The sequence below is a fragment of the Momordica charantia genome, assembly GCF_013281855.1.
Source record: "Momordica charantia cultivar OHB3-1 chromosome 3 unlocalized genomic scaffold, Mcharantia_2.0 BLBB01000003.1, whole genome shotgun sequence".
NCBI classification, from domain to species: Eukaryota; Viridiplantae; Streptophyta; class Magnoliopsida; order Cucurbitales; family Cucurbitaceae; genus Momordica; species Momordica charantia.
Window position 1 is genome coordinate 15,713,269 of NW_028275161.1, and position 23,797 is coordinate 15,737,065.

Genomic DNA, 23,797 nt, shown 5'->3' on the forward strand with positions numbered 1-23,797 from the left:
TTAAAAAATCGAATGACCCAAACAAACATATCAACCCAGGATTGGGTTGGGTTATAAATTTTTTTTTTTTTTTGGGTGGGTTGTGATCAAATAAATGAAAATTATATGGGTTGGATTGGTTCAAAGGTTCACGTAAACTGAACCAAATCGAATTTGTTATTAATTTTCAAACTATTTTTTTTTACTCTCCATAAAGTTATATTTATTTTAATTTTATTTCAATCAATGTTTTTTATGAGTTATTTATTCTACAGCTTATTTTAAATTTGGAGTGTTACTTTCTCCATATAAATAAAATCAAATTACAAATTTTGATGCAATGTTTAACAATATATAAACAAATATTTAAATGTTATCATTTTTTTTGTTACAAAATACTTTGAATATAACTGACAACGAACCCTAACCCAAATATTTTATTTGGTAAGCTAAGAGTTGTTTGTGTTGAATAGATTTACAATTCGAACAATTGGATTGGGTCTAAAAAGTACCTCAACCCAACACAACCCATGAATGCCTCTACAATCGGTTGGAACCACAACGATCATTTAGTTCAATTTTAAACTTATATGTCAAATTTTACAAAAACTAACCTAGTGTAAATTTCATTTATACTCGTTATAAACTTCATATTTTAGAGCAATTATAATGATAAATTAATATATACTAATTTATGTATACATTGTTCACACTTCAATTTTTTTTTAAGTTAAATTCAAAAACTAATTAAATGTTTATTTCACAAAATAATTATTAAAAATAATTTAGATTAATAATTATATTAAAATAAATTGTGCAGGCTTAAAATATTAATACATTTTAATCACACATATATAAACAGTTTAAACGTTTTATTTTAAATTTCAAGTCCAAGCAAGCTATACAATCTAACCACTTCATTTCTCTAAATTTGTAGTTTTGTCAACCTCGTTTTAAGAGTGCAGTGTAAAAGTCATATTAGTATAATTAGTTAAAGAAATATATAATTAATTAATTTAACTATTTTGATTAGTTTGTGTTGAAGTTAATAATTTTTAAATAATAATTATTTAAAATATGTTAAACTTTTGAATCAAATGTATTGATTAAGTAAAAAAAAGGCAAAAAAAAAGTTAAGTTAGAATGGTATTATTTTGTGATAATTAATAAATAATTTTAGTTAGCATAGTAAAAAATAACGAATAATTAAAGAAACTATTGATAACATTTGGTAAATTATACATTAGATAAATTAATATAAAATAATTAAATATCAGTTTTATAAAATAATTATTAAAAAATGGACGAACAAATGTATTATTATTTTTTATTTATACTGAAAATCTATTTCCTAATTTCATCTAAAAACAAAATTTTTAAATAATTTTAATGATTTCAATCAAATCATTAATATATGAGCTATATCATCTAAACACAACTTTAACAAATGGAGACTTTGACAAATATATTTTACGCGCAATCTAAATACATACGTAACAACTCATCTTTAATAAGCTCGCGTGTAATAAATCAAGACGAACGTACCAACAAAACGTGGGTATAACATTTTTCCGTTATAATATAATGTGCAAAATGTTTGTATAAAAATAATATTTTAGAATATAGGATTACAAATGTAGCAATTTAATTTTTCTGGATCTTTCCTGTTGTCTTCAGAAAAAGCTATTTTTTCAGCTGAGGCCTGAAACAAAATAGTGAGAATGTTTGGATTAAAACTGATTCTGGTAGTAGATATAACAGAAATGATCTGACACCAGTTTGGCTTTGTAACCAAAATTTGTGTTTGTCTATGAAATTTGGCTAATAATTAAACAAATTACACAAAAAAATAATTAAAAAAAACAATAGTTTTATATTTATTTTAATTAATTTATAAAATGTAATAATATTTCAAAAGTAATTAAATATCAATAAAGATGTTTAAAATATATTTTTTTATGGAAAGCTATACTTATATTATAGTAGCTAGGGATCGTTGGTTTGAATCATGAGTCAATTTCAATAGCGTAGATGAGTTTCACTCGAGAGCGGGAAGGAATAGGTGAAAAGAGAGATAATTTACAGGAAAAAAAGAAATAGAGAGAGTTCGATCATGAAAAATATATTATTAAATTAATATATTTATTTCAGTCGATATTTTAAATACCACTTCGTTTTAATATTAATATTAGTGAGTCAAAAGTTAGCTCACGAATAATTTAAAATGATTTCTCACTTTATGAATAAAGATGTTCATTTTAAAACTTCAGGAATCACATAGATATCAAATCTAAATCTATCTAAATCTTCTATCCATTTTGAAATTTTAAGGATTAAATAGATATTTATTTAAAATATGAGAAACTGAAAATATATTTTTTCCTATATTATATTATATATATATTCGACATTGGACGGCACTTTTTGATGCTAATAAAAAGTCGGTCAGTTGGAGCAAATGGTTCGTCTTATTGCAGCATGACTCTTCTTGAAACTGAACGACTAAATACTTTACAACAGTCATTTCAATTTGTACTACAAAAGTCATCCCAATTTTAAAAATATCATTTTAATTTGTTAAAACTATAACATATAAAATATAATATATTATAAATTATATAATATCGTAAAATAATAATTCTACAAAATTTAGAATATGGGTGAATCACAAATTTCACGTAATTATAATGACAAAATTTTATGTCATTAAATTGAGGCCAATTAAATAATGTAACATATTATTTTTGGGCATTTGAATTCGACAAATCAAATTATGTTATAACCATATGATGACATAAGTTGATTTAATAAGATTGCGTCACATGTGACATATAAATTGGTTCAATCAAAATTTGTGTCATGTCATTGACATAAGCTGACCCAATGGGATTGTGCCGTGGCAATTGACTTAGAATCAGATGAGTCCAAGCCCACCTAAGCCCATGAAATAGAGGGGTCAAGATTAACAAGCTTCCGATAGATCGATCAAGATCAACAAGCTTCCGATAGACCGATCAAGATCAACAAACCATCGATAGACCGATCAAGATCAACAGCTGTCGATAGGCCGATCAAGATCAACAAGAATTAGAGGATAAATATTAGAGATTGTACGAACCCAAAAATTAAGAGATAATATTTAGTCAATAGATAATATTCTAGATTGAACCGAATATTTAATTGGTAAACTAATACTAGTAGCCTAGTACATAATATTTTTTAAATTGATATTTAATTTCTAAATATGTTGTTAAACACATTTCAAAACATTGAAAATATAAAATATAATTGTGTATCTCATTTTGAGATCACCCACTAAACGTACCTCTATTTTTTCGTTATTTTTTCCTCTATTTTTTCGTTATTTTTTAAGTACGAAAAATGTGAGGTGCAAAACTAGATATTTTAAAACCAAACTTAACTCCTATATAAAAAATAAAAAAAAAAATTCAAGCTTGACTATGTTAGAATTGAAAAATAAATGATAAAAAGTTACATTAATTGTTATTGATTTTTGAAAGACGTTGAAGATTTAATTAGAAAACCGTGACAGTGAATGTCAATCATACACCCAAATTAATCATCACAAGTTACTATGAAGACTAATTACTTTTCTCACATTACAAGCAAACCTCTATTTCATAAACATTTATTATATCACGAACAATTCATGCATTGAAATTATATATATATATATATATATATATATATTTTAAATACAACGAGTATGGGTAGAGATTCGAACTTATAACCTCTTGATAAATAGATATCAATTACTGTTGAGCAGCTCATATTGGTTGTATTAGATTAAAGTTTGAACTTAATAATAAAATAACGAAAAAAACAAGTGTTAGTTGAATTGATTAAGGCATGTATTTTCAACAAAAATAAATAAATAAATAAAAACTTCGTGTATTCGAATTGTTGGATTTGGATTTGTAAGGAGTGCAAACAAAGTATTAAGGAAGGAAGTGATCCATGGCATGAAGGAATGATGGTAACCTCCATAATACCTTTTGAGTGGAACCAAGAACAAAGTCTAATATTCTATACAAGACGTCGTGTGAAATAAATCAATATTAATATACTAAACCAATGAAAACTTTTTTCAATATATGGGGTGGATGATCGAACTCACAATCTCATAGTTAAAGGTATATTCCAACTAACGCTGAGATATACTCGTCCCAAATTTTAAATGGATTTTCTAAACCTTTTGCATTCAAATTTGAAAAATACAAATCACATAATAAATCAGTAAACTTTCAATTTTACATCTAATAAGTCCCTAAATTTTATCTAATACGTGAACGTTCATGTATCTTAGCTAAATAGAGAGGTGATGTTGAACCAACTATTCCACATTTGTTGTATTAAAAAGTACTTAAATTTTGTTAGTGCCTTATAAAATTTTATTCAAAATTTTAAAATTTCACATGGTTTATTAGACAGAAATTAAAAGATAAAATTGTACTAGATAAATAATTTAATTTTGTTGCGGTCGGATGAGAATTTTAACGTGCCACGTGTCAGGATCGAAATAGTAGGAAAATCGGCATTTGTGCAAAACATAGAAATTAACCTTAAAACGTCGAGGTTGGCAGTTGGGGTATGACCTAAGAAGCCGAGCCGACCTTCAGTAAAGTCCGTAAAATTGTCTCTTCCGAACCCAACAACGTATTTTTAGGGTGTGTCAGGGTTCTTGTCGGACCTAAGTTCTATAAATAGAAACTCATGTCTTAAATGCAAAGTACGCAATCCTAGATAGAATCAGCAAGTTAGGTCGACTGATATTAACTTGCTATTCGAAGTGCTAACTTTGTTTTGCAGGTTCTTCGAGTGCTTTGGGAGGGTGTTTGGCAGTTGAGAGAAGATCGTCTAGTCCACTCCGACCTACACCTAATCTGAGCTTAACGATTTCGAGCTCAAACCGTTGTCAAAGGGAGCGCTAATTGATACATTTTTTTTTCTATTCTAAAAAAAAAATTGATACATTTTTCTGATAAAAAACTATCGGATGTTATCCTAAAAAGAAATTAATTTTGTTGTCTAGTAAATAAAAAATATCTCGTAAAATACAAAATTACAAATTAAGAAACAAATTAAGAACATGGAGATTAAACTTGCGATTTAAGAAAAATGAAAAGAGTAACGAGGAAGGCAGACATTGGAAGATGGAGTCGTCAAACGATCTTTAGACAAATTTTGAAAAGGGGGGACTGCTGCTGCAGCCTGTTCGTTGATTTTGAATTGCAGAGAATTGTGGAGTTTCTTCCTCAGGATCGCATCGCCCGCTGATCATTCACAGCAGTGTTCATCGGCCCCACCGCTCCCCAACCACTCTATCATCATCCACAAAAATCAAAATCAAACTCTCTCTCCAAAACTCACTAAATCCTCTGCTTCACTTCACTTTCACTCCCAAATTAAAATTACGCCTTCCCACGCGTCAATGGTCACCAATAATGCTTTCGCCTCTGGCAAGCAGCCAACATGTTCGACAAAAAGCGTGAACCAAAAAACCCACTTCATTTCTCCCCCTTTCTCCTCACCGCCCACCATTATTTCTGTCTCCTCCTCCTCCTTAAGCCACAACCTTTCCCCGCAGTTTCACTTAGCGAGTTGTTCTTTTCCCCTTTTTCTTTTTACCTGGTTTTTTGTCGCTGTTTTCATTCGTTTCTTTGTGGGATTTCGAGATGAACTTCTGGGCTTCTGTCCCTTTTGGCCTTTTTGATTGGAATTGCTTTTTTCTGTAATGGGTTGTGATGTTTGGATACGGGTTTGACCATTCGAGGCTTTTTGCTCAAAAGGGAATTGGGATTGCCAACCTCTGTGGGGCTTTTGCTCTTCTGCCCGTTGGTTCTTTTGGGAGTTTGAATATTTTTTGCGGATTTGCTTGTTGGAAATTATGTGGGTCTGATCCTTACCAGATGAATTCTGCTTCTTAGAGAGCAGGGGGTTGTTCTTCTACTGGTGAAAATCACTATGGCTCCTGCTGGGAAGGTTTCCAATTTCTACAGAGAAGGGAATGATTGGTAGGTGCTCTTAAGTCTCAATTTAGGTCTGGTTCATCAGTCTGTAGTGATTTTGTAGAAGATACTAAGTTTATGAAGTCAAATAATCTGAACCCAACAAAGAAGTTGTCTTTGTCTATGGGGCTAAGAAATCACGAACAATTTGTTCTGCATAACCGAGACACGTTTTTTTGTTATTAATTTTGCAGGTTTTGCAGCGCTGGATTGCCCAGTGACATCACTGTTTCTGTTGAAGGCGTACACTTTCATCTTCATAAGGTAAAGCCAACCCCTTGCTTCCCTCACTTTCCATTCTCTTCAGCGGGGTTCTTTACTAGAACTTCAATTTTTTACCTGCATCGACATTGAAACTGGACATTTTCTGATCAACCATGGTTAATTTATTGTTGGTCTGATAATGTTTTTGTGATTGTTTTCCGTTTTTAAAAGATCACTCGCGTTTACTAATATTTTTTTCTGCTTTCTAATCTACTAAAACCGTTTTTGAATCTAGCCAAATTTTGAAACTGAAAAATGTAATTTTACCACAAATTTGTTATTTGCATATGTATAAGTAGTTATTATAAGATTAATTTTTAAAAACTAAAATAAAATACTGGGACCTTAAATATTTTAATTCTAGACTTCTAGTCTTACCTGTTTCAAAAAATGAAGTTATTGTGGCGAGTATTTTCGAAGTTATAGAACGGTTTTTAAATCAAGAAATTTGAATGCTGTGTAATGCAGTTTCCTTTGATATCAAAAAGTGGGAAGATAGCTCAAATATATGAAGAATCTCAGTATACCCCAAGGAAGATTTTCCAAGCAGCGTTAGAAGATTTCCCTGGTGGCCCTGATACCTTCTACATTGTGGCAAAATTTTGCTACAGTGGCCGGGTCGAACTGACACCGAAAAATGTTATAACCGTGTATTGTGCTGCAGACTATCTTGAAATGACAGATGTGTTTGGGGAAGATAACTTGATCTCCAAATCTGAGAGTTATCTTCACAACAGCATACTTCGCCACTGGAAAGATTGTATAGTGGCTCTTCAAAATGCAGAATCTGTTCTGGAAAGGGCCGATAAGCTCCAGATAGTAAGAAAATGTTTGGATGCTCTTTCTGTGATGGCTTGCACGGATCCTAGCTTGTTCGGATGGCCTATGATGATGTATGGTAGTTTACAGAGCCCTGGTGGAAGCATTCTGTGGAATGGAATTAACACTGGCGCTCAAATTCGAAGCTCAGAATCAGACTGGTGGTTTGAAGATGTTTCTTATCTGAGTGTGAATTTATTTGAGAAACTTATCAAGGCAATGCAAGCAAGAGGTTTAAGGCCTGAAAATTTGGTGGGTGCTATAATATATTATGCTAGAAAGTACTTGCCAGGTTTGAGCCGCTGGCACGGTAGACAAATTGGAAAGCCTATGACAGTTACAAGTTTTAGCTTGACACCTGCTGCCGTTGATCAAAGAATTCTTTTGGAAACTATTGAAAAACTTCTTCCCTCGAAGAAGGGAAAATCATTTTGCCGCTTCTTACTCGGTCTTCTTCGAGTTGCTTTGATATTGGGTGTGGATAGACCATGTATGGACTCGTTAGAGAGGAGAATCGGAATGCAACTTGAGTTGGCAACTCTAGATGGTCTCCTAATTCCCTCGTACTCGGATTCCGATACGTTGTATGACACCGACTGCATTGAAAGAATCATCCATCATTTTACATCTTTGCAGTCAATGGTGACCGCATTCTCTCCAGCATCACTTGATCTTGAAGCATCACCAGGATCTGGACAACTGAAAAAGGTAGCAAGACTGATAGATAGCTATCTGGCAGAAGTTGCTTCAGATGTAAACTTGAAACCGCTAAAAATCAGATCCCTTGCAGAGGCCATACCAGATGCGTCAAGATCTTTCCATGACGGGCTATATAGAGCACTTGACATATATTTCAAGGTTGATATCGATGGACTGTTTGCTTCTGATTTTGTGATAAGTTTATTTTATATCGATGTTTGAATTGCAGCTAATATTGCCATTTGTGCAGGCTCACCCTTTTCTCTCTGCCAGGGAGCGGGAAGAACTTTGCAACGTGATCGACTATCGGAAGTTATCGATTGATGCTTGTGCTCATGCATCCCAGAACGAGAGGTTGCCACTTAGAGTTGTCCTTCAAGTGCTGTTCTTTGAGCAGATGCAGTTGAGAACAGCTTTAGCTGGCTGTCTCAATGTCTTGGACACTGAAAGTGCTCTGGCAGGTCCCGTTGCAGCCCCGCTCGACATGACAGGTCAGATCGTACAGAGAGACGGGTGGGTGACCGTTGTGCGGGAGAATCAAGTTTTGAAGGTGGATCTGGATAACATGAGGTCTAGAGTTGGAGAACTGGAGCAAGAGTTCAACAAAATGAAGGAAGAGATGAAAAAGGTTAAAAAATCACATAACTCCACCACTTCTCCTCGCACGGTTGCTAGGAGCATCGGGTGCAAGCTTCTCCCTCGCACGTCGGATGCTCAATCAGATATCGTTGAAAGCGTCGGTCCCAGTCCACGAGCTTCAGTTGAGCTGCGACGTCCAGCTCGTCATTCTCGACACAGGAAAAGCTTCTCTCTATTTTGAGGCACGGGGAAGTCGATGCGTCGGCAAACGTGGGCTTTGTATGGAGGAGAAAGAAAGGAAGGTGCTTGGTATTGTTTCTTCTTGGGGGCACTTTCCTTCCTTTTCTCCTCATGAAAACAAATTTCTGAGACAGCTGAACTCGTTTGCTGTTCATCATGCATCGTTGTAAGATATATATATATCTCAACATCTCTTTGTATCCTCCTCCATATCAAAGTATTATACTAGTGAATGTTTTTCTTCATTTAATATTGTTTTTTCTTTTTAAATTTGGTTAAAAAAAATAAATGTGTTTTAAAATTTGGTTAAAATATTCAATGGTTATAAATGTAGTCTAAATTACTAGTTTAGTTGAAAATATAGAATTATGTTTCCAATACTCTCTAAATTTTTAATTTTGTTTTATTTTTTCTTTCTTCGGTTCAATCAAACCAAGGTAAATAATTTATTCAACAATACTTTTTAAATTAGATATACAATACTTTTTAAATTAGATATTTTTTATCGTTTACAAATACTATATTAAAAATTTTTAGCTATCTAATTGGTCAAAACATATATCATCAATTGAATTTTTAGAGTCCGTTTGATAACGTTTTGCATGATCTCAACATCTATAAATTTAAGAATGGTAAAACAAAATCATTATTTATGTAGAACAAATTAGAAGTGAAACTATAAATAAAAAATTATAAATTTTTTAATAAAATTAGAAAAGAGACAGAAAAAAAAAGGAGGACAAACCCTACTTCCACGTGTCACATGTTGTCGAAATTAAAAAAATTAAGAAACAAAAAATTTTGGTCACATATTCAATACTGGGGTGGCAATTAGCACAGTAGTTTAGTTTCAACTTTCAGCCTCGCATGGCGGGAAAAGGCCACGGCCAATGTTGTCTCACGCGCCTCTCCACTGCTCTGCTTCTCCTTCAATAGAACTCCCAGTCCCCGCCATTTTTCCGCCCCTTTGATTCCCTTCGTTTCAAATTCTCCTTGGCCGCGATTCCGTCTCAAGAATCAGTAGAGCTTCGTCAAAATTTTCTGCGAGGTTTAGGGTTTTAATCCTTCAATTCCCAAATGGGGAGCAAGATCAGCGATGAACTCGTATCCACGGTACGGTCCATCGTTGGTCCCGACTTCTCCCATATGGACATCATCAGGGCTCTCCACCTGGCCAAGAACGACGCCACCGCCGCCATTAACATTATCTACGATACGCCCTCTAGTTTCAGTACGAGGGATAAACCGCGAATTCAGGAAAATTCTGATGTTGCTAATGAGAGCAAGCCTGTAGCCTCTACGTCGAAGAGGAAAATTCGCAATGAGGGCATGAACTCCCCGTCGCCTGACGAGGTTACTTGTAGTCGAAGTCCGTGTATTGTTGGGGACAAGGATGCTGTTATGGAAACCTCCACTCCATGTTCGAGTTCGATTGGGAGTGAGTGGTGGCTCGTTGGCTGTGCTGAAGTGGCTGGGCTGTCTACGTCTAAAGGGAGGAAGGTGAAGCCTGGCGATGGAGTGGTGTTCATGTTTCCTTCGAGGAATGGGTCTAAAACGCCATTACCGGCTAAGGTTTTCGGGAAGGGAAGGCACATGGCCAATTTTTCGGAGATTGTGAGGTTTTCTACAAAAGATTCTGGGGAGGTAATCTGTCTTGTGTGTGTGGAATTCTGCCATTTCAGTTTATGTTTTGATTTTATTCATTTAAACAAAAGGGAATTTATTTCTAAGTGGCCTACTATTAGAAGCCTATTTTCCCCCCTTCTTTCGTCAATGATAATCTCCTGTTCTTATAGCATACGAATTTATGGGATTTTGGCAGATTGGTCGAATACCCAATGAATGGGCTCGATGCCTGTTGCCGTTGGTGAGGGATAGAAAGGTCAGGGTAGAGGGTTTATGTAAATCTGCTCCGGAACTGCTGGCCCTAATGGATACGGTAATTTTATCTGTAAGGTACGTTACCTATATTATCAGTGTCATACATATATATTTGCTCTCTCTCATTTGTTGTCTTGATTTTTTAAGTTATACTTTTTCTGATTGATCATGGTACAACATTGACATATCAAGTATGTTCTGATTTCCTACGAGGTAAAAAGGTTCTTGTCCATGATGTGGAGCTTCTATTAACTAATGAAGATATGTGTTATCGCAATGCAGTGTATACATTAACAGCTCCTTGCTTCGTAAACACCAGCAGACCTCTCTTAAGGCAGCTAGCAATGCAGCTGCGGAATCAGTTATTCATCCTCTCCCAACTTTGTTCCGGCTTCTTGGCTTGACACCTTTGAAGAAGGTAGTATTTATTATTTGCTGCAATAATCAGTTTAGTAAATTCAATCTGTTTTTCTGTGATTTTAAGAGATAGGTTGAATTAGAGGGTTGGATCATGTGTGTCCTGTGAATATATGCAATTGCATAAATCTATTTATGTATATAATTGAAATGATGCAACTTGAATGAAATCAGGCTGAATTTACTCCAGAAGACTTGAGCGGACGAAAGCGACCATTGGACTCGAAGGTCTGAGCAGAGTAACTTTGTCATATGACTCATAGCTGATTACACAAGTTAGGCCTGTACTCTAAAGACATTTTATACGACAGGTTAGTTATAGTCTGCCGTCCTCATTAGCCCGTACCTTGAAGAGTTGTTCTCAAAATGATAATGAGACTGAAAATGGAGAGTCAATCTCAGATGCTGAGATTGAGAATATTGTTGGTGTTGGAGACACTTCAGAGCTGGAGGTACTATTATTTTTGTAAGAATATTGTTCATTGGTGGAGTGCAGTTCAGACTGTAATATTTAGAATAATGTTGTCTATAGGAAATGGATCCACCTAATGCCCTCCAATGTGAACTTCGGCCATACCAAAAGCAGGCTCTTCATTGGATGATATATCTGGAGAAAGGAAAGTGCATAGATGAGGCTGCAACAACTCTTCATCCATGTTGGGAGGCCTATCGCCTTGCAGACAAGTAAGTATGCAGGATTATTTTGGGTTTCGTGAGTTACAGTTGTAATTTGTTGTTTGACTATGTTCTTATCTTGCAGGAGGGAGCTTGTCATCTATTTAAATGCTTTTTCTGGTGATGCAACGACCGAGTTCCCAAGCACTCTCCAAATGGCCAGAGGAGGGGTAAAATCTTAAATAATGAATCATGGTTATAAACACATTTCTGCTTGTGTTATCTGTTCTATTTCTTTTTTTATTGACTAGTTGGTTTATTATTACTATTGAAAGATTCTGGCCGATGCCATGGGCCTTGGGAAGACCATCATGACCATATCCCTTCTTCTTGCTCATTCAGAAAGAGGTGGGACATCCAGTAGTCAGCTGACACCTACCTCCGTTGAAGGTGGTGATGGCAGTATGAACCAATCTTCGAATCCTTCGAAGAAGGCAAAGATTACAGGTTTTGAGAAGTTGTTGCAGCAGAGGAATACCCTAGCAAGTGGTGGCAATTTGATTATTTGTCCCATGACCCTTCTAGGACAATGGAAGGTACTTATTTCACTATCATTCAGCTGTAACAAATTGCTCGCTCAAACCTCAAGACTTCAATCTGTTCCGTGTATTATGCTTAGGAAAATGGTCTATCATATTTGAGAAATACTTTTGAATGGTTACATTGTTTTTCAGGCAGAGATTGAAGCTCATGTGCGGCCTGGATCTCTGTCTCTGTACATTCATTATGGTCAAACTAGATCAAAGGATGCAAGAGCTCTGGCACAGAGCGATGTTGTAATCACTACCTATGGGGTTTTAGCTTCAGAATTTGGTGCAGAGGTAGTTTCCAACTTCATTCTAAGCCTGTAATTTCTAAATTCACATTTACTGAGTTATGTTTATTTATTTATTTTAAATATTATATAATTTTTATTAATCTGCTTGTAGAATGCTGAAGAAAGTGGAATATATTCAGTTAGGTGGTTTAGGGTTGTTCTTGATGAGGCTCACACTATTAAGTCCTCTAAAAGCCAAATATCTGCTGCTGCTACTGCACTAGCTGCTGACCGTCGCTGGTGTCTTACTGGCACTCCTATCCAGGTAAAGCATTTATGTGAAGTTCTTTGTAGTTTGATCTCTGGATCAGTTCTTTTCAGTTTTTTGCTTTTTAATTTTTTTTTTGGGGGGTGGGGGGTTGCAATCCCAACAAAATGTCTATTTTGGAATTTTTGTTTTGACAGCCGAAACTATGAAAAACCATTTTTTGGGCATTAAAAATAATGGTTTATTTTATACCTTTTCTTTTATGTCAACACAGGGATGTTTGGTGTGGTCAGAATGTGTAAGACAAGCAGTAGTTATAATTATTAATTTATTAAAGTTAGAACCATAATTCTATTAGTAATATTGCATGCTTTAAAAATTAAGGAAAAAATCAATTTATATCCCAAAACTAAGTAGGTTGAATCAATTAAAACCCTCAACTAATAATTGTTTCAATTAAAATCGAAAACTTTCATAAGTGAATCAATTTTCACCATCCGTTATGATTTATATTTGAAAATGGTTAATAAATAATTCTCACACGTGTGTAGTCTTCTTTAAATGCAAGATTAATGAAATATTAGAGAGAAATGATAGAATCAAGTAGGTAGTAGTAGCTTTCATCAATATGGTTGGTTTTTAATCCGTCTATATTTCTTATTCGTCTATCAATATGGTAGTGTAGTCTTCTCTTATTCGTCTATATTTCTTTTGATGAAAACCGCTATAACCCACTTAATTCCAATATTTTTGTCTAATATTGCATTAATCTTGCGTTTAAAAAAGTCTACGCACTTGTTAGAATTGTTTATTAATGATTTTCAAATAGAAACCATAGTGGTGGGTGCAAACTGATTCACTTATGAAAATTTAGGATTTTAATTGATACAATTATTAGTTTAGGGTTTTAATTGATTCAACCTGCATAGTTTAGGGACATAAATTGATTTTTACCCTAAAAATGATTGGTTTATAGCACTGGGATCAACAACTAAAGCTTCTCATAGAGCTCATATGGTAGCTTGCATTAAACTTGTCAACTTTGTATAGTTTGTTGTTATCTAATACCTAGTATGTATGGACTTTTGGGCTCAACTATTTGCAGAACAATGCTGTGTTTTCCTTCCAGGTTACTTCTTGATTTGAATTATTAATGCTAAATCTCATTTATGGTTGTCTCCTTTTAAATGTAACTGATTCAGAACAACCTGGAGGATATCTTCAGTCTTCTTCGGTTTTTGCGGATTGAACCTTGGGGAAATTGGGCATGGTTAGTAACTTCTACATATATAGTGTAATTTCAAATTCTTGTTCTCTTCAGTGTGTGGTATTGAAGGCACTTTTCTGCATGCTTTGATGTACCATAATTGTTTTTGCATTGAACAAATTTCCTTTCTAATTTAGGTGGAATAAAATTGTTCAAAAGCCATTTGAGGAGGGTGATGAGAGAGGGATAAAATTGGTTCAAACCATCTTAAAACCAATCATGCTGAGGAGGACCAAATATAGTAAAGATCGAGAAGGCAGGTTAGTGACTAGCTGAGACTTGTCATTTGATATTTGCCAATGCACATTCTGATCGTAACAGGTGGGTGCTGCAGGCCAATTTTAATTCTTCCTCCAGCTGACGTTCAGGTGGTTTACTGTGAACTTACAGATGCTGAAAAAGACTTTTATGAGGCACTCTTCAAAAAATCCAAGGTAACCTAGGACTGCTCGCCCATATGCTTCATGTTTATTTTGGGTTTGAGCCATTGCCGTGCTTGACATGTTATTCAAAAATAGGTGAAATTTGATCAATTTGTTGAGCAAGGACGTGTCCTTCACAATTATGCATCAATACTGGAGCTACTTTTACGTCTTCGGCAATGCTGTGATCATCCCTTTCTTGTGATGAGGTGCTTTTTTTCCTATCTTTATTACTTGCTTTTTGTTTCAGTCCTGCCCTCGGAGTTAGGATTGCAATGATGCTGAGGTATCTAGAAAGTGGAAATTTCATAGGCCATTTGAATTAATGGTTTGTACGAAAGTTGTATATTTAGTGTTTTTTTGTATAATAAAAGTATATATATAAGAAACTGAATTTCACTAAGAAAAGATATACAAACAACTGTGGAGCCAATTAGTGAAGCCAATTACAAAAATATCTAGATTTGAGAGCCCAAAAAGCCAAGGAAAAAACCACATCATCCCGAAGTCGTTCCTTTGTCCTCTCCTCATCAATGTCCGAAACACCTTGTTCTGCTAACTAAACTTCTGATCATTGGTGACTTGTAAACAAAAGAATTTGCTGAATTACACTAAACCCAATCCATAATTAACTCGTTCATCAGCCTAAACCAGAACCAGAGTGTACCGTAGACACACATGAGCAGAACATATATTTTTCTTCAAGCTGTGGGGCTCCCCTGGTCTTGGGCTGTTTTTTTTGGTAGTTCACTGACTTGCTCTTCTGTTCTCTTTCATTCTTTTCTCAAATGAAAGCTTGGTTTCTCATTAGAAAAAAGGAAATATTGAGAACCATGGAGAGATTGATTTTCTGGACCCATCGTGTTGAGGCTGCTTAAGGGCCATGGTTCACAATAAAATCAGTGTTTTCGAAGTGCAAGATGCACCGCAAGGCAACAAGCCCTTTGATGGCCTTGAGATGAGAGGCGATACAAAGGCGACATCCGATTGAAGTAAGGTGCACCTTAATAAATAAGTAAAAATTATATATATAGTGCATAAATTACCTTAAAAAAATTAATACCAAAATAGTAAATGTCAACAGGATACATAAAACAACCAAATTCTATAAGTTTAGTTCCAAATAAAGACAAGCAACGGCGGAGATTGATGGTGGTGAAGGCTTGAAGCTCGTGAAGGTGAATGTCGAGAGGGAGGGGAGGCAGAGATAGGGTTTGGGTCGCTTAGGGGAGGGTGTTTTAAAAAAAAACACATAAAAAATAAAAAAATAAGGCAGATTGCCTCTTGAAGGAGGCGATCGCCTTGCCTCAGGCGACAGGCGAGCCAAGGCGCCCAAAGGCGAGTGCCCGATTGAAGGCGCTCACCTGGGCACCTTGCGAGGCGCACCTAGGCGAAAACGCCTCGCCTCTCGCCTGAGGCGAGCGCCCGTGTGCGCCTCGAAAACACGGAATAAAATAGTTTTTGGGCAGGAACCAGTAATAAAGTTGTTTATTTAGTGGGTGGTTTCTGAGGAAAGGTCTTCAATAAAGTTATTTCTGGAGGAAGTTCCTTAGTTCTATTGAGCTTGGTAAATCTACATTGATCTTTTCCTTTACATTGATTTTCTCACTGTATTATTTGTAACATATTCACGAGCATCATTTTGTATGCACTAATTTTTGTGGCTGGAAGGAAATTATTTGAACGCAAATATATTATAGCTCAGGAAAATGAAAATAAATTCTTTCTATTAAAGTAGTATACTCCAGACCATAGCTTGCTTTTCTTGTTGCCTATTATTTGAATGAAGACTAATTGGTGGTTTTGCTCTATGCAGTCGAGGTGATACTCAGGAATATTCTGATCTAAATAAGCTAGCAAAGCGTTTTCTTAAAGGCAGTCTAAACATACAGGAAGGAGAAGGTAGAGACGTGCCTTCTCGTGCTTATGTCCAAGAAGTCATGGAAGAGCTTCGAGCTGGTGAACACGGAGAATGTCCAATATGTCTTGAAGTATTTGAAGATGCAGTATTGACACCATGTGCTCACCGTTTGTGCCGGGAGTGCCTTTTGGCAAGTTGGAGAAACTCTAGTTCTGGTTTATGTCCAGTTTGTAGGTACTTAATCCTATTTTAGTATTTTCTATTTTGGGGCTCTTTTGATTTGCATGTGTCTCCACCTCAGACTCCCTCAAGTATTAACTATATGATTACTCTATAGGAAAATCATCAATAGACAGGATCTTATAACTGCTCCAACTGAGAGCCGTTTCCAGATTGATATTGAGAAAAATTGGATTGAATCGTCCAAAGTTGTGACTCTGATGAATGAACTTGAAATTATTCGTTTGTCCGGGTCAAAGAGTATTTTATTCAGCCAGTGGACTGCCTTTCTTGATCTTTTACAAGTTCCTCTTTCTCGGTATGCCATCTTAAAGTTTCTTTTGTGATGAGCTGATACATGCCCGTAATTCATTGCTTTTTATTTGGTGCTAATTGAAAACATTACTGTACAAAGAAAGTTAGAGGATGGGGCATCCTCTTTGTAAAAGGATTACAAAATGGAATATATATGACAAAGTTAAGAGGAAATGTCCAAGAATACTTGTTATTTTTATGCCTCAATTCTTCTACGATAAGGTCCATGCAAGTTTAAGTTGCCTGGATTTGTTACGAAAATGTCTAACAAAACATGTGACAACATCTATATATTGCCGTTAGATACAGAACGATGTAAATGTTGATAGAAGCAATGATTATTGTGTGATATCATGATCAATTTATTTCGTTTAAAAAAATTTAGCTGTGGTAATGTGGGGATTTGAACAAGTATACCGATACTCTTAGTGAATTGTACTAGTCATGCATCAGAGTTGTCATCCAGTCGTTACTTGTTTCTCATATTTCTTTATCACATTCTGTGGCAACTTATAATATTCCATTCTCTATAATTTCTTGCATGTAAGGTTTTTGTAATTATTTTTATTTCCATCTTAGGAGTAACATTCCTTTTCTTCGTCTGGATGGGACTTTAAATCAGCTGCAGAGAGAAAAAGTAATTAAAGAGTTTTCAGAGGATAATGGAATTCTGGTATGCGATTTTACTTTCTGCAGTTTGGTGTGGGAGGCTGTTTGATGGTAAAAGTTGGGGATTGGTTGTGATGTTAGGTGTTGTTGATGTCACTAAAGGCTGGTGGAGTTGGAATAAATTTGACAGCTGCTTCAAATGCCTTCGTACTGGTATGCTTAATGGATCAAACCATAAACTAACTAATAGGTTGATTGATTCTTTACAGATGCTTTATGCTACAATGCTCCTTTGTCATGGTTTTATGAACAAGCCGAATGTTCTATAGAATAACTAATATGCTGATTGCTTCTTTATAGAATGCTTTAAACTTAGCTAGGCTGAAGCGAAGATCTGCTCTTGCTCTCGAAAATCCTTTAATTTCTCTCAAACCATTTTGATTGAGGATTCTTGTAACTCCTTATTTTGGATAAGACCCGTATTTGATTCACATCTCTTGGTCCTCCAATATATTGCTATTTCATTTTTTAAAAAAATCCATTCACTTGGTCACAAGCTGTAGGAATTGGAATATCAGCACAAAAACTGCATTTGAAGAAGTCCTCTCATAATGGTTCATAATTTTCATAGATATGTGTTACGTGATTGTAATAGTGATGGCTGCGTTCATATATGCTTGGTTATTTCATTCTTCACTCGTTCAAAGCAGATGATTATATAATTTTTGAACAGTAATCTCGATGGCATAATTGATTGTCAATGGTTAAACAATCTTTATAGGACCCATGGTGGAATCCAGCAGTTGAAGAACAAGCAGTTATGCGGATTCATCGCATCGGGCAAACTAAGAGTGTTAAAATAAAGCGTTTTATCGTGAAGGTGCAATCTCTTTTCCAACTTGATTTAGTATCACACGTCTTGGAACATCTCTAAATGCAAGGAAGCATTTTAAGTGTTGATGTTTGAATTAGAATAGTTTAGAACTACTTAGACTTGTCAACTGGTTTGTTACCTGACATTTGAATGTGACAATGTTGTATGATTGAAAACATTGCTTGTCAGGGTACTGTGGAGGAAAGAATGGAGGCAGTACAAGCAAGAAAACAACGGTTAATTTCCGGTGCCTTAACCGATCAAGAGGTTCGAACTGCGCGAATTGAAGAGTTGAAGATGCTTTTTACTGGAAGTTGATGCAGTAAATGAATCACAAAGATTTCCTAATGCCCATGAAGCTCTTGGATGGCAATGGCAATGGCAAATCACATGGTTAATGACCTCAGAAATTAGTCGGCTCAAGGCCATTTTTATGCAAAGCCGACAGATTTTGTTGTCTGAGATCTGATTTGGTTACAGTATTGTTATTGTTATTGTTTTTTTTTTATGGGTTTTAGAGTAGAAGTGGAGAGCTTACTGTAAATTAAATAAAATTATCTGAACGAATTCTGTACAGGTCATGGAGATTAAAAGTTGGGTTTATTAGTGGGTTAGAACACAGAACAATGATGTGTTTATTGGGTGAAGGCTTTGAAATCTTACAGAAGGGGGAAACGAGCATTGTTTACAAACCATTATTATGTGATTAATACTTTAAAAAGCTATTATATTTCTGATATTTTTATGTTTTTTTGTAGTACAACATTCTTTGGGGGGAGGTTTGAACTCTTGACCTTTTGGTCAAAGGTAGCTGCCTTAACCATTTGAGCTATACTTGGTTTGGCTCTGATATTTTTATGTTGTTAGGTTTGACACTGGTGGACGATATTTTTATGTTTACCGGATCGAACATATGTAGGTGACATATCAACATTTTTAGAGTATTATACCAAAAAATTGATAAAATATAAATATAAATAAAATATCACTGATATGGATATACATTAATATTAATAATTTTTCTTATGTACGTTTATTTGTGAATTTAAATAATTGTCATTCTTTTTTTCAAAATATTAATCTATATTGATATTTTCATAAAATTAAGACTTTGTAATATTGGCATTTAAATTTTTTTATTATAACTTAGGACTGACAAATGAAAAAATAACAAATAAAGTTGAATTAAAAAAATGACAAAGTAAAGTGGCATGTTGAAATATATATATATATATAATAATAATAATAATAATAATAATAATAATAATAATAATAATAATAAAAAAATAGAATAATAGATTAAGTCATTCTATTTTGTATCATATCATTTTACTTTGTTTATTTAATTTTATTTTTTCTTTTAAAAAAGAAAAAGGATTCTGCTGTGATTGAGAGGAGGAAGAAGAAAGAAGCAAAGCCCTCCCATCTTCTTCTCCTCTCACCTTCTGCTACTACCTCTGCGTTCAACAGACCCACCGCCGCTCGTTGCCGCCGTTCGCCGCCCTCCACTCCTCTTTCCATCTTCTCCGGTGCGTCTCACTCTCACTCTCCCGATCTCTTTTTCTCTTCCCCCAGTTTTCGCTGATTCAAAATTGATACTGCTGTTGGAAATGGTGATAGTTTTAAGTTTATTGACGTGTAAATGGCGGAAAAATTCCCATGGCTAGTGTAGTTTGTTTTGTGCGAATCTCAGAGCAGTTCTTTTCTCTCCTTCACCCCATCAACACCTCTAATTTCACCAACATTTCCTAAATTACACTACAGAGGGGAGGATATGAGTGGTTCTTGCGATTTTATAATCTCTGCCTAAATCAGTTCCAGAAGCATACATAATCGTCTATCTGCTGATTTGACTTTGAAAGTTCACTCCATATTTGTTGATTACATGGCCTTTGAAGAGATAAGTTCACTTAAATGTTAGTTCGGATACTGATTACTTTCTTTGAGATTAATTTGGACTTTAAAGGAGGTGTACTAAAAAGATTGGATTTGGCAATATTTTTATTGTTACTGTGATACCGATCAGTGGTGATAAAAGCAGGTCAATGGGTCCAATTGTTTTCTGAATTTTTATGTAAAAGTACTTGTTAATTACATGTTATGCTAATTTTATACCATCCTTATTGTGCATAGAATTCCTGCACGTTTGTTGTGTGTAATGGATTCTGATTTCTTGAATCTGAAATTTTTAGATAGGTCATACTTTTTGAACTGGGAGGCATGGAAGGAGTTGAGAAATTGACGCCAGAGAAGGAGGATAAGCCTACGGGATTGAGGGGGCGGTTGTCCTGCACCACCTGCTTTGATGCTCTGTGGTTCTGTTATTGTAAGTAACCTTAAAATGAACACAATTTTCATCATTTTATTTTGTTTTTTACTTTCACACCTTATCCCTATTCACAAGCATATTTGTGTTTTTTGCCCTCTTCTTGTTGTTTAAATTAGAGTGTGTGACACTATTCCTTACTTTTGATTGATAAGCTCCTCGGTATAATAGAATAGCTCAAGAAAACCAAACCATGAACAAATTTACTTGTATTTTGGAATTATTTCTCCATGATCCATCTAATCTATTGGAAACTAATGTATTGTTTTGATCATTAAATGGCATATTTTTTTGGGCTTGCACAAATTCTATTTTAAAGAGCTGGCCTTATTATCTGCACACTATTGCTGGATCATTCCTAAGATTGTGATAATTGGATTTTGCAGGAATAAACCTACAAACTAAAGATATTTATTTGTAGTGTCTCTTTACCATTAGGTGAATTGGACAGAGGTTTATAAAGTTCCATATTAATTAGGCTGTACAAAACCAAACCAATCCCAAAATGAACCAAAATGATTTGTTCTGTTTTTGTTTTTAAAATTTACTTTTGATTGGTTTCATTTGTTTGATTTTCTAATTTCATTCAATTGCATAAAATTTATGGAACCGAACAAAACCAACCTTCAATTGATATAGTTACACTAATATCTGCTTACTTTTTCAACTGTATTCATATACTTTGGTTTTATAAGTAACTATGACGAAAAATGGATTTTTGGGATCACTGAAATAAAAAAATTACCAAGGATGCAAAGAACCAAATTGAATGAAGGTTCTGTTTGTTAAACTTTTTAGCATCTAATAGTTCAGTTGGTCAAGGAATGAAACCAATCAGTTCCATGGTTTGTTGTATTTGAACCAGACCGGAACCAATGTAAGATATACACGATTATGAATCATTTAATTTTTTTTACCTGAATTGTTTATACGTTCTTTATTCTCCCAACACCAACTATTTTCCTCATCATTTGGTTAAAATTGTTTTCACATTCGCATGTTTCTTATTCTTCAAACCAATAGTTTTAATGCGCGAGCACACACACATATATATTTAACTAGTTCCTTTTTGTTGAAGCTGTATAATTCTCATCTTTACACCCTATTGTCAACTTGTAAATCTAATGGTTCTATTTACTGGCAGCTCCAGTTCATCAAATGCAGCAATACTACAGGCTTGGGGTTTTCGATAACTGTTCTGACAAATGGACAGCTCTTGTCGACTGTTTAAGTCTCAAGACAAAACGAGCTTCTGAGGTTCAGGTATATATCTGATACAAAATACTTGCCGGTGCATAAAATGTAGATATATATTTCTTTTTTAAGGTCAACAACATGTGGGGTGAGGATTCGAACCTCCGATTTTTGGTCGAGGATATATGCCTTAGACATAGATGGTAATGGACATTTCAAGTGAGCCAAAAGCTTAATATAGATACCATTTCTAGCTTTTAGGTGTGTCTCCTCGAGTCCTTTGGATGGCCTACCTACTAGCACTTTTTATATGAGCAATAAACTTCTCATTAATAATTTAAAGGAACTACTAGCATTTTCTATATGAGAAATTAAGTTTTATTTATCTCATACTACATAACATTAATTTTTTTATTATTTATTATTTATTTATACATTAAGCACTTCAATTATTTCAAGCTCACAAATTTTTGTAACTGATGTTTAGACTTTAGAGGGCTATTGCACCTCAATATGCCTCCTATTTTGAATCTGCCCAAACCTCTTATTCAACTATGAGGAGTTTGAAAATGCTAAATAATAGTGAATTCTCTTTTGTTTGGTCCTTGTACTCGACAAGATCAGTAGTTCTGACAATCCTTGAGAGCAATACTGTTAAATTATTTATCATAGTTGGTAGTGCTCTCTGTAAGCTTAGTAATGAAGTTCAGTTCCGTCGTTTGTTCTGTTTTATTTCCAGCAGACACTTTGGTATATAATTAACATTATGAATCTAAATCACTCTGGGTTAGTCTGGTGGTCAGTAAGGACCAATGAAAATAAAAGGTCTTTGAAAGAATGAGTTCAAATCATGGTAGTCATCTATCTAGAATTCAATATCGTACGAGTTACTTTAGCAACCAAATTTAGTTGGGTCGGACAATCGTTCCATGAGAATAATTTAGGTGCACACAAGATGATTCAAACATGCACGGATATAAAAAAAATTAACGATATATAACTTTTACTGAAACCAAACTCTTGGCAAGGAATTTGTAACTATTCATCTTTTGTATTTCAAACAAGAAAAGTTTTTTTGGGATAATGTCTTCTAGTAGGTGTGGGTTTGAATACCCTATTTTCTCTATATTTACTCAAATGTTTCTTATCTAAAGGAAAAACAAAGATCTTGTTTCCACACACTGGTTGAGATCAATGTAGAATATGGTAGCTTGTTTTTAAGGGTCTCCTCAGTCCTCACCTATATTACTTTTTATTATTGCTCTATAAGTAAAAAGATGTATTGAAATGCAGGAAATTTTTTTACTATTCCTTCACTAGGCTTTTGTTTGGCGGGGGCTTGCTCATCTCCCGGCCTCTAGGCTGTTCCTTTTTTCTCGTTTCCAATATAGATCTAACGTTTCCTATAAAAAAATAAATGCAGGAAATTCTTGAAAGCCGAGAGAAAGCGAAATCTCACATCTGGACTTTTCGAACCCCAGAAGAATCATCATCACATTGGAAACAACTTTTTGGGCATTTAGATGAAATGGAATGAAAACAAATTCTATGTGCTTCTATTCTATTATTCATCATCCTCTCTTGAATTCCTCAAGTTTTCCATCCATTATTTCTTCAGGACACAAGTGATTATCTCGCCCAACACGGGCACGGGCGGTCTTCGTCATTAGTTTTTTTTTTTTTTTCCGAGAACAGTTTTTGTAGAGGAATTATTCGATGTAGCCACCACAAAGGAATTATTACTTTCATGACGGTTAAGTATAGAATAAGATGTGATTATCATATTGATCAAAATAAATTTCTTGCATAATTTTTAAAATCTTACAATTATGTTTGATCTGCATTTCCAATAAAATAGATTAAAAAATTGAGCCACTTCTAAAACATAAGACAATCACAAATCTTTCAATAGCAACATGGTAATTATATGTGATATAAGTCAAACATAAATATATAAATTAAAAAGTTCAAAGCAGAAAAAGAAAATACCTAATTTTTTGTATGGTGGTTCAATTTGTAATTGAAGAAGTCGCTATTTACTTATCGAAAATAGAGATAAATATATAGTTAAATAAAAAAACGTTGATAAATGAGTTTAACTTT

General features: G+C 34.4%; 3 protein-coding genes across 7 annotated transcripts; all 3 read left to right on the top strand.

Annotated features, from left to right (window-relative positions):
* The first annotated feature begins 5,288 nt into the window (after positions 1–5,288).
* On the top strand, positions 5,289–8,854 carry LOC111020544 (Phototropic-responsive NPH3 family protein). Of its 2 annotated transcripts, none has more exons than XM_088122120.1 (4): positions 5,289–6,014; positions 6,203–6,272; positions 6,761–7,949; positions 8,041–8,854. In XM_088122120.1, exons 1-4 carry the CDS (start codon positions 6,008–6,010, stop codon positions 8,608–8,610), a joined length of 1,836 nt encoding a protein of 611 aa, XP_087978246.1. In that variant the 5' UTR covers positions 5,289–6,007; the 3' UTR covers positions 8,611–8,854. The 2 variants fall into 2 exon arrangements, with proteins under 2 accessions (XP_087978246.1, XP_022152932.2); XM_022297240.2 differs by having other exon boundaries at positions 5,297–6,014; positions 6,741–7,949.
* A 584-nt stretch (positions 8,855–9,438) lies between these two features.
* Positions 9,439–18,919, top strand: RAD5 (DNA/RNA helicase protein). Of its 3 annotated transcripts, XM_022297212.2 has the most exons (20): positions 9,440–10,253; positions 10,432–10,565; positions 10,773–10,908; positions 11,082–11,135; positions 11,219–11,359; positions 11,440–11,591; positions 11,668–11,752; positions 11,858–12,118; positions 12,257–12,403; positions 12,512–12,664; positions 13,810–13,877; positions 14,012–14,134; positions 14,209–14,308; positions 14,393–14,505; positions 16,113–16,391; positions 16,495–16,695; positions 17,271–17,364; positions 17,442–17,513; positions 18,082–18,180; positions 18,364–18,919. In XM_022297212.2, the coding sequence occupies exons 1-20, from the start codon at positions 9,687–9,689 to the stop codon at positions 18,490–18,492; spliced, it is 3,108 nt and encodes a 1,035-aa protein (XP_022152904.2). In that variant the 5' UTR covers positions 9,440–9,686; the 3' UTR covers positions 18,493–18,919. The 3 variants fall into 3 exon arrangements, 2 of the variants coding, with proteins under 2 accessions (XP_087977822.1, XP_022152904.2); XR_015789732.1 differs by lacking the exon at positions 18,364–18,919 and having other exon boundaries at positions 9,439–10,253; positions 17,419–17,513; positions 18,082–18,158; XM_088121696.1 differs by lacking the exon at positions 16,495–16,695 and having other exon boundaries at positions 9,439–10,253.
* A 633-nt stretch (positions 18,920–19,552) lies between these two features.
* Positions 19,553–23,513, top strand: LOC111020523 (uncharacterized protein C227.17c). Of its 2 annotated transcripts, none has more exons than XM_022297213.2 (4): positions 19,553–19,703; positions 20,367–20,500; positions 21,645–21,763; positions 23,118–23,513. In XM_022297213.2, exons 2-4 carry the CDS (start codon positions 20,395–20,397, stop codon positions 23,229–23,231), a joined length of 339 nt encoding a protein of 112 aa, XP_022152905.2. In that variant the 5' UTR covers positions 19,553–19,703; positions 20,367–20,394; the 3' UTR covers positions 23,232–23,513. The 2 variants fall into 2 exon arrangements, with proteins under 2 accessions (XP_022152905.2, XP_022152907.2); XM_022297215.2 differs by having other exon boundaries at positions 19,571–19,703; positions 20,371–20,500.
* The last annotated feature ends 284 nt before the right edge of the window (positions 23,514–23,797 follow it).